Raw genomic sequence first — 16,758 nt, forward strand, 5'->3', positions numbered from 1 at the left:
GCCACAGTTTGAGAAATGCTTCTCCAGTTTGTCCATTAGCATGATGGCTTCCAATAAACCTAAAGGTTTGCGCATTTTGGAATCTTACCTCAGACTCCCCTTCTACTGAACGGATCATAAAATGACTCACAATCAAGTCTGCACATGTGTGAGTGTCAAGTGGCTATTTCCTGGAGCGTACAACCCAAAGCTCAACAGGATCGCCTCTGCCTGACCTCCAGCTGACACATCCTCGCTTTGCCTTTGTGTGAGGCATAGGGGCCTTCAATGCCAGTCAATTACAGGGCTTCCTGCTTTGAGACCAGGAGCGCAGGAACAATTTGTATAGTGGGGGTTTGGAGAGCCATTGAACAAAACTGTAAACCCCGAACATGGTGGAAACCACTTTAAACCAGGGGGTGCAGCATCACCTGTGCTTGAGACACCACTCCATTGCACACCTCAGGCATGAGGATGCAAGGGTAGGTCATCACACACATGTACCTGGGGCACCTCTTCTATCACTTCCCTGTCTCACTTCCAAGCAAAGCCTAGTCTCACCCTTAGCACTTTCCCACATAGATTACCTGCGGCATTGTCACACTTGACTGGCCAAACAGCTTTCACCATTCTTTTCTCTTGGAACCTCCATGTGTACCTTGTGCCTTGCAGGGGGTTACGGTGAAAGTGCCGTACACTGGACCCCTTCAGATATCTGGTAGCACGCTATTTGTATCAAGCTCACAGGAAAGACGCGCAAGGAGTCTGAAAATGAAGGCCTATAGGCCCCTTCATAGGCTCCCAGACATCTAGTAGTAAAGGAGGATGCTTTGTTAGGTCTGGCAGTCTCTTAGCCTCCTTGTGGCCCAGCCAGCAGTTGGCATCACACATACAAAGTCATTACATGACCATTTTTTCTTGCCTGAACAGACTGGAAAATACATGTCACAACCATGATAAGGAACTATGACTGAGACTGGTTACGTACCAGGTGTAAAACACAAGGACCTCTGATGTAGTTACAGCAGTGGGGGATGGGGGTAGGATTGCCACTACACAGACAGTCGAAGAGTCGTATAATGTAGTAGATTAAGGACATTTCACAACTGCTCAGGCCTGAGGCCCTACAGACAGGACAACAGTCAGAGGGAGCAGTTACAACAGAGCCAATCTCGTTATAGGTTTCCGTTTTGTACTTCAAGAGACGCCTCTTAATTCCATCTCTGAGACAGGCTCAAGTCTTGGTTCAATTTTCCCAGTTTGAATCTCATTTTATCTTGCCCCAGGCACAGGCTAGGTCAAATCCTGAAGCCCTTACAGAGTTTTTAATCTAGTGAAGCTGGGGGAGTTTGACCCCAATAAAGGACTCTGAGGTCTTACTTTGTATTTCTAGCCTCCCTCTGTTCCTTTGTGTTATTGCTTTGTTCTCACAAATAAGATTCCGACCAAGCACAAGACCAGAGATAGTGTGTACGTGGGGATGACACATAGGGAGAGAGGACAGAGGCACACCCACGCACACCCACGTAGACAAGCTTCCCCAGTATTTCTCAATCAGAGAGGCCAACAGCCATAGAGAGGGTTTAACCCCTTCCAAGGGGGTACCACCTACGCCCAGTCAGAATGAAAAAGGAGGAACAGTTATTTTTTCATGTTGGATTTGGGTATTGGATACTGAACTCTAAATATTCAAAAGATGATTCTTTGTTTGCAAAGTGGAAATGAGCCAAAAAGTAAGGAAAAGTAACAAGCTGCCCTGTTTCACGTAATTCAAATAGATAATTTCTCAGCTATCCTGGATTTTACTTTCCTCTTCCCCAATAAAGGCTGTTTGGCAAACACTTCTTTATTTTACAAAAAAAAAAGAGTCACCATATGAATCAATCATTCTTGTTCTAACCTTGGAGGAAGGCAGCTAAATGTCCCAAGTGCAAAATATCCAGTTCAAGTGCAGGTCCAAATTTTTTTTTGAAAAATAAAATATTAATTTCTGGTCAACGCAAAAGAAAAATATTTCAAATATGTTTAGTGAACCAAAATGTCAAAAAAGTTTCATTTTGATTTTGATGTTCTTAAATGTTTAATTTTTTTTAAAAATAATTGAAGGATGCTATGAAACAAAATGTCCTTCCAAAATGAAACATTTTGTTTTGGAAATGCTGAAACAAACCATTTTGACATTTCCAGAGTTCTTTCCCCCTGATTGAAACAATTTATGAAAATCAGTCTGAATTCACAAATTGTTTTGATCAAACTGAATCTGCATTTTCTGTTGAAAAATATTGCACAAATAATTTCACACAGTTTCTGTCCCCAGATGCCAGATTCTGATACAGATTTCACCCCAGCCTGAGTGTGTTTGGATCCATAGTTCTGGGTCTGGCTCACCTCTAGCACTGATGAAATTTGGGAAGTCTATCTCTCTATATCCTGAGCTATCTGACCAAACTGGGTTCTCTCTGATAAGACAGCTTCACAAAGGTTCTACACCACCCACAGCCGTCCCTTTCCTCACAGGACTCTAGCACTTGATAACCAAACTAACAAACACCAGCAATAGCGGCAGGAAGGTGGCTCTGTGAGCTGCTTTTCCCATTCCAGCAGTGACCAGTCTTCACATTATCCTTAAGTACTTCCAGGGGCTGTGCAGGGAGCCCATGGGAACAGTACAGTGAATGAAAGCAGAAACCATGCAGCTAGTGACCTAGATACGTTCCAGATTAAAAATGAAAAAATCCTCCCTTCTAATCCCCCCTCAAAAATAAAACAACAACAACAACATTCTCAAGCACCAGGTGAAAAGTAGCAAATACCAAGTGAAAGCCAATGTGGAAGCAGCTAACTGGCTAATCCTCTTCGTGCCAATGGCATGAGAAAGTGGTTTAGTTAGACCCAAGAGACTTTTCCAAGTGAAATCCAGGAGATTTCAGTGCAAGGTCCTCAGGCCACTCACTTTGCCAACTGAGAACTTCCAGAGAGTCTGATTAGCAATAAATCACCAAACACAAACAGGGGAAATTCCTGGTCCACACCTTGGAGAAGTTCTCCACAGAAAACACAGAAATCTCTCTGACCTCTAGCAGGACTTGGGGCAAGGGGAGAGGATTTCAATTTTTCTTTAAGAAAAAAGTCTAACAGCAAAACCTAAAACCAACAATCCACCCACAAAGTGAATTTGCTGCACTGAGGAATTCCCCATAGAGAAGATGCATGGAAATACCCCCCACAGGCTCATGTATCCGTTACTAATTATTACCTGCAAAGCCCCAGGGTGCTTGGAAGGCAGGTGTCTCGCACACATAAAGATGCACACTCCATCTCCCACCTACATTACACTGTGTCACACACGTTACACACGTACATGAGTGTGCACGCATCTCACGTACACACCGCCACAGTCAGGCAAGATGATTTTGCAGGGAAAGGCAGCAATGCTGGGGTTCTTCACAGATGCCAGAGGAGACTCTGAATACTACCTCAGCTCTGTTCCCCATAAAGCCCACCTCATAGACTCTGTTGTCTCTGTGCTTGCACTCACCCCCAATGTCTTTCCTGGAGACAGTGTACCACTCATGTTAGCACCCATTGACTAGCAATACATACCAGAAGAGAGGTACATGATAGGATAGAGAAACTAGGCCTGAATCCCCTCAGTCATGCTGTGTGCCTGGCACCTCTGGAAAACTGGTGCCCTCAGGGTGCACAGGCATTTAATTATTAAATGTTCACCTTCATGGCAGACAGGTCCTTTGCTTACAATGGTTTAATACATACATGTTACAGGATCTCATCACTGCTACACACACGAGTACATGACAGGCATCCCTGCAGGGCCAGACGGACATGCTGGGTACCCTCCAGGATGTATACTGCACCAGTGGTTCTCAAGCAGGGGTCTGGGGGTCCACCAAGCATGACCGGCATTAGATTTGCTGGGGCCCAAGGCAGAAAACCAAAGCTCCACCCCACAGGACTGCAGCCCAAGGCCCCGAGCTTTGCCACACGGGGCTGAAGCCTGAGCAATTTAGCTTCGTGGGGCCCCCTGTGATGTAGCACTGGACCTGGTTTTACATGTAGAAAAAGTCGTTGTGGCACTGGTGGGCCATGGAGTTTTTACAGCGTATTGGGGGGGGCGTCAGAAAGAAAAAGGTTGAGAACCCCTGTGCTACACCAGGAGTCCTTAACTCATCAGGAGCTTCCAGGAAATATGCAGATATGCCAGGCCTGCATGTGAAGAACTCCAGCCTGGTCACTGCTGGGAAATTGGTTCTTGGGCATAGACAGCCAGGCCCCAGGCATTTCAGGGAATAGGTCCCTGGGACAGAGATGTGGACTCTGGAAACCTCTAGGGAACAAGCTTCCTAGCAGTGGACAAACACACTGAGCACTTGCGGGAAATTTGGCACAGACTGACACTCTGAAAAACTGCAAGATGTATGGTGCCAACCGAATACGGCTGCCTCTGCCCCCAAGGAAATGCATTTCTTGGGAAAGGATAGCACCTCTAGGAATCAGGCCCTCTGTGCACACAGGTGTATACCCTCGAGGTGCAAACAAGTTCACTGACCACATCTTGGAAACAAAGCTCTCAAGTGCGGATAGACACAGAGCAATTCAAAATGCAAGAGGCCAATGGAGCTTTAAGGCGATTGGAGAACAACGGAGGGAAATCAGCGGCTAGATGGGGTAGCTGATGTAAGTGGTTAGAGCTAGGGCTGTACTTACCTCCACCATTCTTGTAACAGAGGTAAGGGAACCTCCAGACATTACCAAGGCCAATAATCTCCCCAGCCACCGATAGCACATATTCCAGCTTGTTGTTCCAATGGCCTCGTTCCAGTGTTTGATTCTTCTCTTCTTCCTTCTGCTTTTCCATGCCTGGATGAGCAGGTATTGTCTCTCCATTGCTAACTGCCCCAGGGACTCTGTAATCCATCCCACCTTCAATGAATTGGTACCATGTTTCAGCATTATGTTTACAAGTCATTCAACAAGTCAGAAATTTATAACATCATACTGGGTCAAACCAGTGGTCCATTTAACCAAGTAGCCTGTCTTCCAACAGTGGCCAATGCCAGATGCTCCAGAGATAACGAACGGAACAGGGCAATCATCAAATGATCCATCTCCCATCATCCAGGGTTAGCTTCTGGCCATCAGAAACTTGAGGACACCCAGAGCATGGGGTTGCATCCCTGACCATCTTGGCTAATAGCCACTGATGGGCCTGTCTTCCATGAACTGATCTAGTTATTATTTGAACATAGTTATATTTTGGCCTTCACAGCATCCCCTGGCAATGAGTTCCACAGGTTAACTCTGTGTTGTGTGGAGAAGTACTTCCTTATGTTTGTTTTAAATCTGCTGCCTATCAATTTCATCAAGTGACCCCTAGCTCTTGCATTATGTCAAGGATTAAATAAAATTTCCTTAGTCACCTGCTCAGTACCATTCTTAATTTTATAAACCTCATTTTATCCCCCTTTAGTCATCTCTTGTCTAAAATGAGCAGTCCTAGTCTTTTTAATCTCTCCTTCTATGCAAGCTGTTCCATACCCCTATCATTTTTGTTGCCCTTCTCTGTATCTTTTCCCATTCTAATATGTTTTTTGAGATGAGGCAACCAGAAAGAATGCAGTATTCATGGTGCGAATGTACCATGGATTTATATAGTGATATTGTGGTATTTTCTGTCTTATTATCTATCCCTTTCCTAATGGTTCCTAACATTGTTATCTTTTCTGATTACACACTGAACAGCTGGTTCACAATGGCTCCAAGATCTTATCATTTTGTATGTATAGTTGGGATTGTTTTCTCCAAGGTGCACTTACCGACCTGGAATTTCACCTGCCATTTTGTTGGCCAGTCACCTAGTTTTGTGACTCTTTGCATTCAGCTTTGGACCTAACTATCTTGAGTAAAATTCTGTATCGTCAGCAAATTTTGTTACCTCATCGTTTACCCCTTTTTTTCTGATCATTTATGAATGTATTGAACAGAACTGGTCCCAATACAGATTCTTGGGGGACCTCACTATTTACCTCTCTCTCAGGCTAGAGCAGCTGAGGGACACAGACACACACATAGCCCTAGTTACTCTTGTATCATTCCTTACAATTCCTGATAGGGGATGTTATGGGTTTTTCCCCATACCCTAAAAGCACCTACATACCTTCAATCTAATGGATTTATTTTGGTTTAAAGGGGTGCTACCTTCTTTATTATCATTTAAAACTGATTCATTTCAAAACACTCCAGTTCTGAAAGTGCATCCTTTAAATAGTATACGTATTACTCATATTAGCTGTGTATATTGATCTAGCACCCAAAGGCCCCAATCTGGACTGAGGCCACACTGTCCCAGGAGCTGTACCAATGTAGGAGACAAGCCTTAACTAATTTTTTAAAAACGTCTTGAAGATATTTTATAAGGGTTTTTCTACTCCCCTATTGTAGTTTATAAAGGTTTTTTCAGCGAGGAAGGTGATTAACTAAATTCACAGGGAAGTCATGAGATTAACTATACCCAGTTATGTCACATGCACCAACCACATCACATTCACAAAGTAAACAAACTGACAGAGGAAAAGTGTTGGTTTGTTTTTTTTAGTGTCAGGTGAAGCGATCTTACCAGTGTTACTTGTAAGTAGAGAAGATACAAGTTTTTCAGAGAGAAATTGGTTTTTTTCCCACGCTGACAGGAACGATCAGTAAAGTACAGCTTCGATGAGGGCACAGTGTGAGTTTCCTCTGCGACGGGCTGCAGCAGCTCTGCCTCTCAGAATAGCTGCCTCTCTCTGCAGAGAGCTGAGTTCTCAGGGATTTAAAGGTGCAGCTTACAGGGGAGGAAAAGGCAGAGCAGTTATGAAATTATGTGTAACATAGGAGGGGTGACAGCTGTGAATTCCTCCCCGGCCAGTGCCCCTGCTCCATTCCCTAAAGTCATTGCCCTACAATGTCTGCTAGGGGAGGCTAGAATAGCTGTGAGCAGCCCAAAGCCAATGCCTCTATGCTTCTCCCTACAGTGACTCCTGCTAGCAGAGGCTGGGACTGCAGAAGCTGTGGATTCCTGCAGAGCTGGTGCTCAGACACTATTTAATAAAGTGCTTCTGCAGGCAGGAAAGCTCACCCCTGCTTTAATCCTATTTGCTCACTGTCCTGCAAAGCTCCCTAGAGAAAAGTCTTTTACTGAGAAAGACTGGGACTGAATTAAGTGCAAATTCCTACACTGCCAGTGTTTTCAGAATACTGCAGGGAAACATCGACTTGGGGTGCAGATTGTACTATGATTTTGCTGCAGTAATTCATGGGATATTTGTGCCTATTCATTCCCTACAAGGAGTACTAATGGCAGCAAAACGTATCAGCAGAGGAGGAGGAGGATGGCTCCAGGTATTTTGGTACTGTGCATAAGCAAGGATTGCTGAGAACTATTTGAGCAATGGAACTATATTCCTGCACACAGCATCTGCCATTGCTCTCTCCTGTGTCCCACTGAGGCGGCTTGTCAAACCCCGTCTAATTCTCCTGTACAGCCATTTCTCACAAAGAGCAGAAAAACACAATGACAACAAGTGGTGATGCCCCCGGAAGAGTGGGGGTTCTACCCCAGCATACTCCAGAAGGTATGCTTGTGTACACACACACACAGAAGTAATGAACACACCCAAGCATCTGACAGCAATTCCTCAGAAGAATAAGGGAAAATAATTTTACACACTAGAAAATTATTAAACAAATAGCCAACCACACAGTAACTAAAGGAGTAGGGGGAAGGAAAGCAGAAGAAAACAAACAGTGAGCCAGTTACCTTAAGGGAGGAGCTGTCAAGGATCTGGTTGGAGGGAAATGTGAAGGCAGTCGTGAAAGGTACTGGCTATTTAAAGCGTGGAAGAAAAATTCTGCAGTGGTGCAATTCTACACTTTGCCCAACCCACATTCCTTCCCCCACTCCTTCAGGGCTGGACAACAACCTACACATGACTGATTTCATGGCCATTGCAAAAGGGGCTCTCTCCCCAGTCCATGTGAGTGTCTTACATTCTCCTTGTGTGGGTGGCTGGGTGAGTGCGTGGGTGGACTGGCTTCATGTGTACCTCTACCTTGCTTTGTCTGTCAGTCTCTCACCCTGTGTCTACTTCTGTCCCTCTGTCTCTCATTGTTTGTTTCTCCCCCTCTCTATCTACTTCTCTTTCTCTTTCCCTCTGTTACTCATTCTGTGTCTCTCTTCCCCCAGTTCAAGGGACAATAAAGGAAAAATTCACACATGCCTGTCAAGGCCATACCAGAGGCAAGTTCTCGTTCCAGGCTGCATCAGAAACAGGTAAGACCAGAATCTAACTTACAGTGAATTTTCACTGCAGTCTCTATAACACAGATTTAAGCCTTCCCTTGGAATGCTAGTGAATGAACACAGCACGTGGGCAAACCCCAGTGACCTCTCTGCATGGATTTACCTCCTAATGATGGGGGAAAGAGAGGGGCAAATTTTTAAATCTCCATTATGGATTATTACACCGTAATTATTTCACAAGCAGGATATTAAGATGGCAGGAGGAGGAGGCAGGCTCCAATGGTGGGAGTACATTCCACTAATCTCTGCCATACCCCTTTCTCAGGCCAATGAGCTCTTAACTAGGTGTGTCTTCCAATAACAGAAGATGTGTCTCCTTGGTGTCTCACAAGAGAGAGCGCAAGGCATAACTACAGAACTAGTGAACTGCCACAGATCTCACTCTTAATGGGCGAGACATTAGGGAATATCCCAGTGAAAAATACAATCTAACAATGAAGAGTGTAGTAGTTAAGTAATTTGGACAATGATACAGTGGATTAAAAGGGGGCAAAACTATAGGTTGCATCTGTTACAGACCCACCCAGGACAAAAAAAAAGATGGAAAATTTCCTGGAAGTTCTTGAAACCACTGTATATTGTACTCACAAGGTACTTAGCTACCCAGACATGTATTGGATAATCAGCGTAAATATGCAAAGGTGTTCCCAAGTTACAAAGACAACAACTTTATGATCTAGAAAGTAGAGCTTCGGGCAGAAGAGAAGCCAGTTGGGAGGAACAATGGAGGACAACTGGGAAGTCCATTACCAGTCATAACAAATTATTTAACTTGAGCCAAGTCAGGTAAGAATGCACAGAATGCAGCAGAATAAAGGAAAGCACATTTTCAGGAATTAAAGTATTGAATGAGCACAATGCAATGGAAAGAGGTATTAAAATCCACAAGCACGGAAGAAGGCTTGAGAAGACTAAAACATAACATAATTAAGGTACACCACAGAGTTCTTCTGGGAAAAGAACAAGCAGTCAGTATAATTCGGGTACTAATTCAATAGATCTGAGGATTAAAAACAAAAAAAATAGCTCATTGTTGGAAATAGAAGAAAAGAACAAATACCTTTTCGTCATAAGCCTTAACTGATTCTGTGAGTTCAACAACATATTTAAATGAGTTATACCAGCCAAAGGAGTTATGGGAATGAGAAGGGCTTTGAAACAATATGTTGGGATAAAAAAGGTCTGTAGGGAAAAATGTGGAAAGGGATGAACTCAGAATGGCTGAGATACAGAACGTTTTAAAATGTCTTCAATAAGAAGAATGAATAAAAGAGGTTCAAACAATCAGAAATATGATGGAAATAACATCATAAAAAGCAGGTAAAGGAATACTGGAAAATACAAACATAGAATAAGTGTGTTTGGACAACATGCGTCCCAGCTTAAGAGACTTATTTAGTTATCAAATTTACCAAGATACTGATACATTTTAAAATAAAGGAAAAGTGGGGAGATACCAGAGGACCAGGGAAAAGCAAATGCGGTACCAATCCACAAAGAAAGGAAAGAGAAGGGATCCTGCAGCTTTGACATATCAGCTCTCATTGTGGTATCTCCCAAGATAATTTTGGTTGAGCCAGGTTATTATATATAGATTATAGTAGACTGACGTCCAATGGGCACATAGGTGCTGTCGTGAAAATTCAGTGGCCAGTGCTCTCCCATCTGAGTAACTATTAAACCAATGCCCCATCACGGTGTTAGGGGGACTCTGTTACTTGTGATATTGCCTATCAAAGTCTAACCACATATAGCTATTAAATATCCCATAGAACTCTGTAGGATTAAGGGTGTTTGCCCTGATGTCTGAGTAAATTCCATCTCAAATAATTATTCTATTTAAATTCCTCCTGTCATTTCAAGTGGACCTGGTATCTTCTGCTTCCTGCTATGCAGAATTGCTGTGTGCTTTTAAATAGCTATTCCACTTCATCTCAGAAGTAACTCATTTCAGTGGTGAGTGAAACTGACTACCTCACAGGACTATTGTGAAGCTTAATTATTCAGTGGCTTCTATTCTATACAGGTTCTTATATCATAATATCTGAGCAACTTCCAGAGGTGCATTAAGTGACATGACTAAAACCTATCACACGTGGTTCATTCACTCTCATCCTCTCCCCAGGGGGAGAATTGTGTGCACAGCAGAGAATTTCAATAAGGGGATTGTTTTGGGGGCAAAAAGATGTTGTGGGGTTTTTTATTCTTCTCTACAGTCACAGAGCAAGTCTGATCCAGGAGTAGAGCTGAGATACCCGTCTGCCATGCACCTGCTTTAGGCCTAAGACTAATGTCCCCTCTTTATAAACTTAGGTTGATTTTATTATTCCTCATTCCATTTACCTGAAGGTGTTTACAAAGATTTTCTCTTAAATCTGTTCCATTAGCAATTGAAGTTACATTGATTGGGTGGTAACTGTCAGCATAACAACAAATAATAGCTTGCACATCTATAGTAAGTTTCAGAGTTGGGGGAGTCAAAGTGCTTCATAAACACTAAGGGCCAGGTTTGCAGAAGGGCTGCGCACCCACCACTCAAAGTGAAATCTATAGGACAAGCATATACAAGCACAGGGCACCCAGCTTGCTAACTGCATGCAAAGAAAGAAAGAAAAGTCTTCATAACTAGTTTCAGGGAAGTCTCTAGCAAGGTGTCACAGGAATCACAGTTAGGTCTGGCCTAATGTCACATTTTCATTAAATGGGTAAGAGAAAAGGAATAGTTTATTCATGTATTTTCTAAAAGGACCCATCCATCTCCAGACATCTAAGGTGCTGTATAAAATTAAAGTATGGGTCAATCAAAGCCAGTTACTCAAATGAAACTGCAAAAGGAAAAGAAACCTTAAGAGTTGTTTTCTGAGCAAGGCATAGCGACATGAGTTCCCCTCAGCGTCTGCTAAATGAAGTAGGTGCATCCTTTGTGTAGGAGAGTGGATTTTCAAAAGTGCCTCAGAAACAAGTCCCAGCTACTTTCAACAGCTCTTATGCTCCTTTATCACTCAGATGTTTTCAAAAAGTTTAACCTGTGTTGCCAGAAAAGTGGTTGACGCACGATCTGTTGTTGGTTAGAAATTCCTGGAATAAAGAAAGAAATTGTTTGCTGTATTTTGCATTTGCTCTGTCCTAATTACAATCTATAACATTTGGACAAGGAAGGTTGCTACTCTCCCATTCCCACCTCTCCCCTGCAGTTCTGTCCCACTAATTATCAATGTTTTTCATGTGTTTCAGAATTATATATTCATGCAGTTACTGCAGGAGACTTCCCAGATGCCAGGACCAAAATTTGCATTAAAATGATTTGGGAACTGAAAGCCAGGGTAAACGTTATCCATTTCCACTTACCTGATAACCAACAGAATACTGGTCATTTCAGTTTTTCAAATGCTGCTAGGCCTTAATTGAATGTGTTTGTAGAAAGAGATAGTAGAAATGGTGCCTATATGTACAGATGGGGGATAATATACTGACCGATATCCTGCCAGGTTATAGGAACTTGCTTAAAATCAGAAAGGCTAAGACAAAATGAATTATATCTAGACAAGGGCATAAAAGGCAAAAAGAAGTAGTTCTATAAATACATTAGGTGCAAGAGAAAGATGAAGGAAAGTGTAGGTCCTCTACTTAAGCGGGGAAGGAAAGCCAATAATGGACAACATCAACATGAGAGATATTTAATGCCTATTTTGCTTTAGTCTTCACTAAAAAGGTTAATTGTGACCAGATGTTTAACACAATTAATATTAACAAGAGAGAAGGAACACAAGCCAGAAAAAGAAAAGAACAAGCTATAGAATATTTAGATAAGATAGATGTATTCAAGTCATCAGGGCCTCACAAAATTTACCCTGTAGTACTTAAGGAACTAGCTAAAGCAACCTCAGAACCATAAGCAATTATCTTCAAGAACTCATGGAGAATATGCTAGGTCCCAGAGGACTGGAGAAGAGCAAACACAAAATTCTTATCTTTTTTAAAATGAGAACAAGAGGATCCAGGGAATTATAGACCAATCAGCCTCTCTTTAACTGGAAAGATACTGGAACAAATTATTAAACAATCAATTTGTAAGCACCTAGAGGATAATGGAGTGATAAGTAATGGATCTGTCAAGAACAAAGCATGCCAAACCAACCTAATTTCCTCCTTTGACAGGGTTACTGGCCCAGTGAATGGGGGGAAAGAAGTTGACATGATGTATTTTAGTAAGACTTTTGACAGTCCTACATGACGTTCTCATAAGCAAACTATGGAAAATGTGATCTACATGAAGTAGCTATAAAGATGGGAGTTGGACTAGATGCCCTCCTGAGGTCCCTTCCAACCCTGATAGTCTATGATTCTATGGATGCACAACTGGTTAAAAACAGGACTCAGAGTAGTTACCCATAGTTCACTGTCAAAGTGAGAGGTCATATCTGTTGGGGTCTCACAGGGGTCTCTGTCCTGGGTCCAGTACTATTCAATACTTTCATTAAATTATTTGGATTAATGGAGAGGAGAATATTCTTATAAAATTAGCAGATAACTGCAAGCTGAGAGGGACTGCAAGCACTTTGGAGAACAGGATTAGAATTCAATGTGTCCTAGATGAGTTGATCAGAAATCAGTAAGATGAAATTTAATAAAGTCAAGTGCAAAGTATTCCACTTAGGAAGGACAAATCAAATGCACAAATAGAAAATGGGGAACAACTGGCTAGACAGCCTACCACTGAAAACGATTTGGGGGTTATAATGGACCACAAACTAACTATGAGTCAACAACGTGATGCAGCTGCAACAAAGACAAATCTCAATCTGGGCTATATTAACAGTAGTGTCATATCTAAGATACAGGAGGTAATTGTCTCAACTCTAGTTGGCACTGGTGAGGTCTCAGACAGAATATTTTGTCCAATTTTGGGTGCCTGACTTTAAGAAAGATGTAGACAAATGGGAGAGCCCAGTGGAGAGCAATGAAAATGATAAAAGGTTTAGAAACCCTGACCTATACAAAAAAGGTAAAAAAACTGGTCATGTTTAGTCTTGAAAAGACTGAAGAGAAACTTGATAACAGTCTTCAAATATGGTAAGGGCTGTTAAAGAGAGGACAGTCATCAACTGTTCTGTGTGTCTAATGAAGGTAAAACAGGAAATAGTGGGCTTAAACTGCAGCAAGGGAGATTTAGATTAGTTATTAGGAAAAACTTTCTAACTACAAGGATAAAGTACTGGAACAGGCTTCCAAGGGAGTTTGTGGAATCCCCATCACTGGGAGATTTTAAGAACGGGATAGACAAAGACACTTGTCAGAGATGGTATAGGTGTACTTGGTCCTGCCTCAGCTCAGGGGGCTGGACCAGATGGTCTCAAATTTCTATGATTCTATATCAGACTTAGGACCAACTGATGGAGGAAGCAGCCATAACAAACATATGTGAGTGATTCCTGCTTGAACCAGGACTGAATTTACAGAAAGGCATCCTTATTGCTAGCCAGATTTGAGTTGACCATGGCAGAGGCTTAATTGCTCAGGAGCATACAGACCAGGTAGAGGCAGTTAATTCTGTAGGAGTTACTAGTGTAAAGGATCAAAGGATCAAATGGAAGGAGCCGCCTTCCTTGTGAGCATTTGTCTTTTTAATTATGTGAACTACCAGAATTCTGAGCCAAAGAGAAACAGAATTTCCACATTGGAGTGCTGCAAAAACCAGGGGCCTTGCCCCATACTTTTGGTCTGAAGACCAGGCTGTGTGTACAGGAGATAAACAGTGATAGCTAGAGCTCACTGGCCAATATGAATCCAGACCAGAACACATCGCAGGGAAATTGCCTATTCTATCCGTGGTGAGTACAGAACCAGACAGCCTGCTGCTGAGAATATTCCTGATGGATCAGGTGATTTCTGTGTGTTCTGAGCTGGGTGAATATATCCCCATTGTCTCCAGTCTGAGCCCAGGATTACAGCACACTAGTGAGAATGTTCTCTGTGTGAGCAGCGTGAACTTAAAATCAATGTTCATGTTGTAGCCAGTGTGGGCACAGAACCAGAGTCAACTGCTGAGAATAGCTGCTCTATGCCATTTGGGAACCAGACCAAGAACACAGTGATCTTTGTGTACATGCTCATGTGAGTGCAGCATCAAAACTGGGTTTTAAAAGAGTGCGCAAGTGTGTATTGCACATGGGAGTAGCAGTTCATGACAGTGTACATGTGAGAGAACAGGACTCACCAGAGCTTGCATGTGGGCAGGAAGTAAACAGAGTGCACACACACGATTGTAATACTCTATATTCTACCTTTGCTTTGATTTCCACTTAGCATTGTGTTGATCCCCCACTAGAACACCAGCCTCGTCCTCACACCAGCACTTTCACCAGCTCCTCCCTACACCTGCCCTCTCCCTCCATCAGCTAGATACCCCTAGAATCCTTGCTAGTCCCACTTCTACACAAACCGGTAACCTGAATCAACAAGGCTCCATGGCAAGATGTGTGAGCAGTAGCCAGTGTAAGCCTCCCAGTCCTCCTGCGGTCAGACACCTCACCGCATGAACATGGACAGGGCAATGTTTGTAAAGTTTCCATAGAAGACAATGAACTCAGATAATGAATAGTTAACTATTGATGGTGAACCAGAGAGTATGGCTCACACCAAATGTGGGGATTGTGTGCCATGGAAGGAGGTCACTGTTTGGGGTGAATGGTGGTCCCCCCAGTGCTGGTTAAGAACTGGGCATATGCAAAAATCACCTGATCAATTTTTATTTTTAAAGGTAAGAAATATGACCATCTATTGCAATAGGGACACTCCTTTCTTCTGATGTTCTTTTCATCTACTCTTCTAGACATCGGGATTAAACAAAGGCAAAGACTACAAATGAGAACTGGGCTGTTTACAATAAGAACTAGAGAACAACCATGAACTAGGTGTTCATCTTCCCACCTGTGAAAGGGAACTGAAGAGTTCTAGGATGACCGTATCTCAGATAGTTGGGTTTCCACCTGTTCTCCTGCTTCTTCCACACAAAGTCTGCAATCAAGTCCCAAAAGACTGTAACAAAGATGCACAGACAGGGCAGGAAGTAGTGAATTATTTTAAAATGTTTGTTCAGACTCATTTATAGATGCTTGAAAAATGTTCATTCTTAAGTCAGAGGATTTACTGAATGAACAGAAAACTGCCCCAGCTACAGCTGTTAAAAACACAGAATTCCCATCCCACCAGAAAATCCAATACTTTGACATGTGTTTTCTTGCTGAAACTAAATAAAAAGACAAAATATGAGAAGTTTTCATGGAAAGAAACATTCCAGCATTGTGGAAATGTCAAAATGAAAAAAAAAAAAATGACATTCCAATATCCCCTCAAAAAAATTATTTTCATCAAAACATTTTCCTGTGAAAATTTTTTAATTTTGACAAACCCCACTAGTTGGTTGGGCAAAATTGTAGATAAAAATAAAACAAAAAACTTTGACCGAACTGGCACTGAGAAGATGACAACAGGATCCTGGGGCTGCCAGGGGAACACAGATAGGAGCACAGTGATCCATGCTTGGTGCAGTATCAGCAGAGATTTTAAAGGGAAGTTACTGAGCTTGGTCTTGTCACATCCATACCTGTCAGGTTAATCAGCACTTCAGTGCAACCCCTGCATACATCAACTTCCAGCTGCTTCTTGTCAGGAACATTTTGTCTCTATTATTTTGATCTGACGTTTGATTCCAGCTCAAGGCACAGAGATGGGAGGATGGAATAAAAGGGGAGCCGGATACATCTCCTCTAACGTACAGTCTGTCTGGTCTCTTGTGCATGGGAATACTGCAATAGGTGCAGAAAGTAAAAACTCCCCTCACGTGCAAAGTGTGTGCAGCCAATGTTGAACGCTCTGTACGGATTCGATATTTGATAAGACAAAGCACACAAGTGTTACCAACGCACAAGAGAAACAGATTCCTAAAGGATCATCAGAGGTAAGATGGATCTCTCCAGGACCAGGTGGTGCACTATGTCTTGGGTTTGATGCCACACCCATTTGTAATTCCAATCCATTCCTGAGCCTTGCTACATAGTATTGTGCCATCTCTCTTTTTTCTCCCAGGGTCAGGCAGTGTTTCCTCAACACTTTTAGGTGAAAAGTCTTTTATGGTACCTGATAATTTCAGGAAGCCTCTCTTCCACCTGCTTGTATATCATTCAGAAAGTGATAAGTACAGGGTGTACAGAAAGTACAGGGCCTGAGAGAGAGGAGCCTCAGCAGGGATCAGGATGGTGTCATAAGGAAGACAAAATAATCCGCTCCAATTTACAGGGGAGATGGCAGTGAAATTCTGGGACCAGCATGTGCAATAGACAGAACTGTCATCAGAAAACCGTGTGCAGCAAAGCACGTATGGTTGGAGAGACACTGACATTTCAATTATACATTAAAATACT

At 42.6% G+C, this 16,758-nt stretch overlaps 1 protein-coding gene and 1 long non-coding RNA gene across 5 annotated transcripts in view; one reads left to right on the forward strand and one right to left on the reverse strand.

Annotated features, from left to right (window-relative positions):
• SLC6A13 (solute carrier family 6 member 13) overlaps positions 1-7,859 on the reverse strand; it is a 62,182-nt gene extending 54,323 nt beyond the window's left edge. For 2 of the 4 annotated variants that reach the window (XM_032796725.1, XM_032796723.1), the window contains exons 1-2: positions 7,793-7,859; positions 4,705-4,920 (exon numbers count right to left, since the gene is read on the reverse strand). In XM_032796725.1, the coding sequence (XP_032652616.1) occupies positions 4,705-4,915 (211 nt within the window). In that variant the 5' untranslated portion in view covers positions 4,916-4,920; positions 7,793-7,859. Of the gene's footprint in view, positions 1-4,704; positions 4,921-6,613; positions 6,678-7,792 lie in introns of those variants that run through there. The other 2 variants (XM_075069374.1, XM_032796724.2) reach the window with 2 other exon arrangements.
• Positions 7,860-8,072: 213 nt separating this feature from the next.
• LOC116834550 (uncharacterized) lies at positions 8,073-15,495 on the forward strand. The gene is made up of 3 exons (XR_004375977.1): positions 8,073-8,305; positions 9,016-9,121; positions 15,168-15,495. It is a non-coding gene; the product is annotated as an uncharacterized LOC116834550 (long non-coding RNA).
• Positions 15,496-16,758: the final 1,263 nt, after the last annotated feature.

Source organism: Chelonoidis abingdonii, chromosome 1 (assembly GCF_003597395.2).
Source record: "Chelonoidis abingdonii isolate Lonesome George chromosome 1, CheloAbing_2.0, whole genome shotgun sequence".
Lineage (NCBI taxonomy): Eukaryota > Metazoa > Chordata > Testudines > Testudinidae > Chelonoidis > Chelonoidis abingdonii.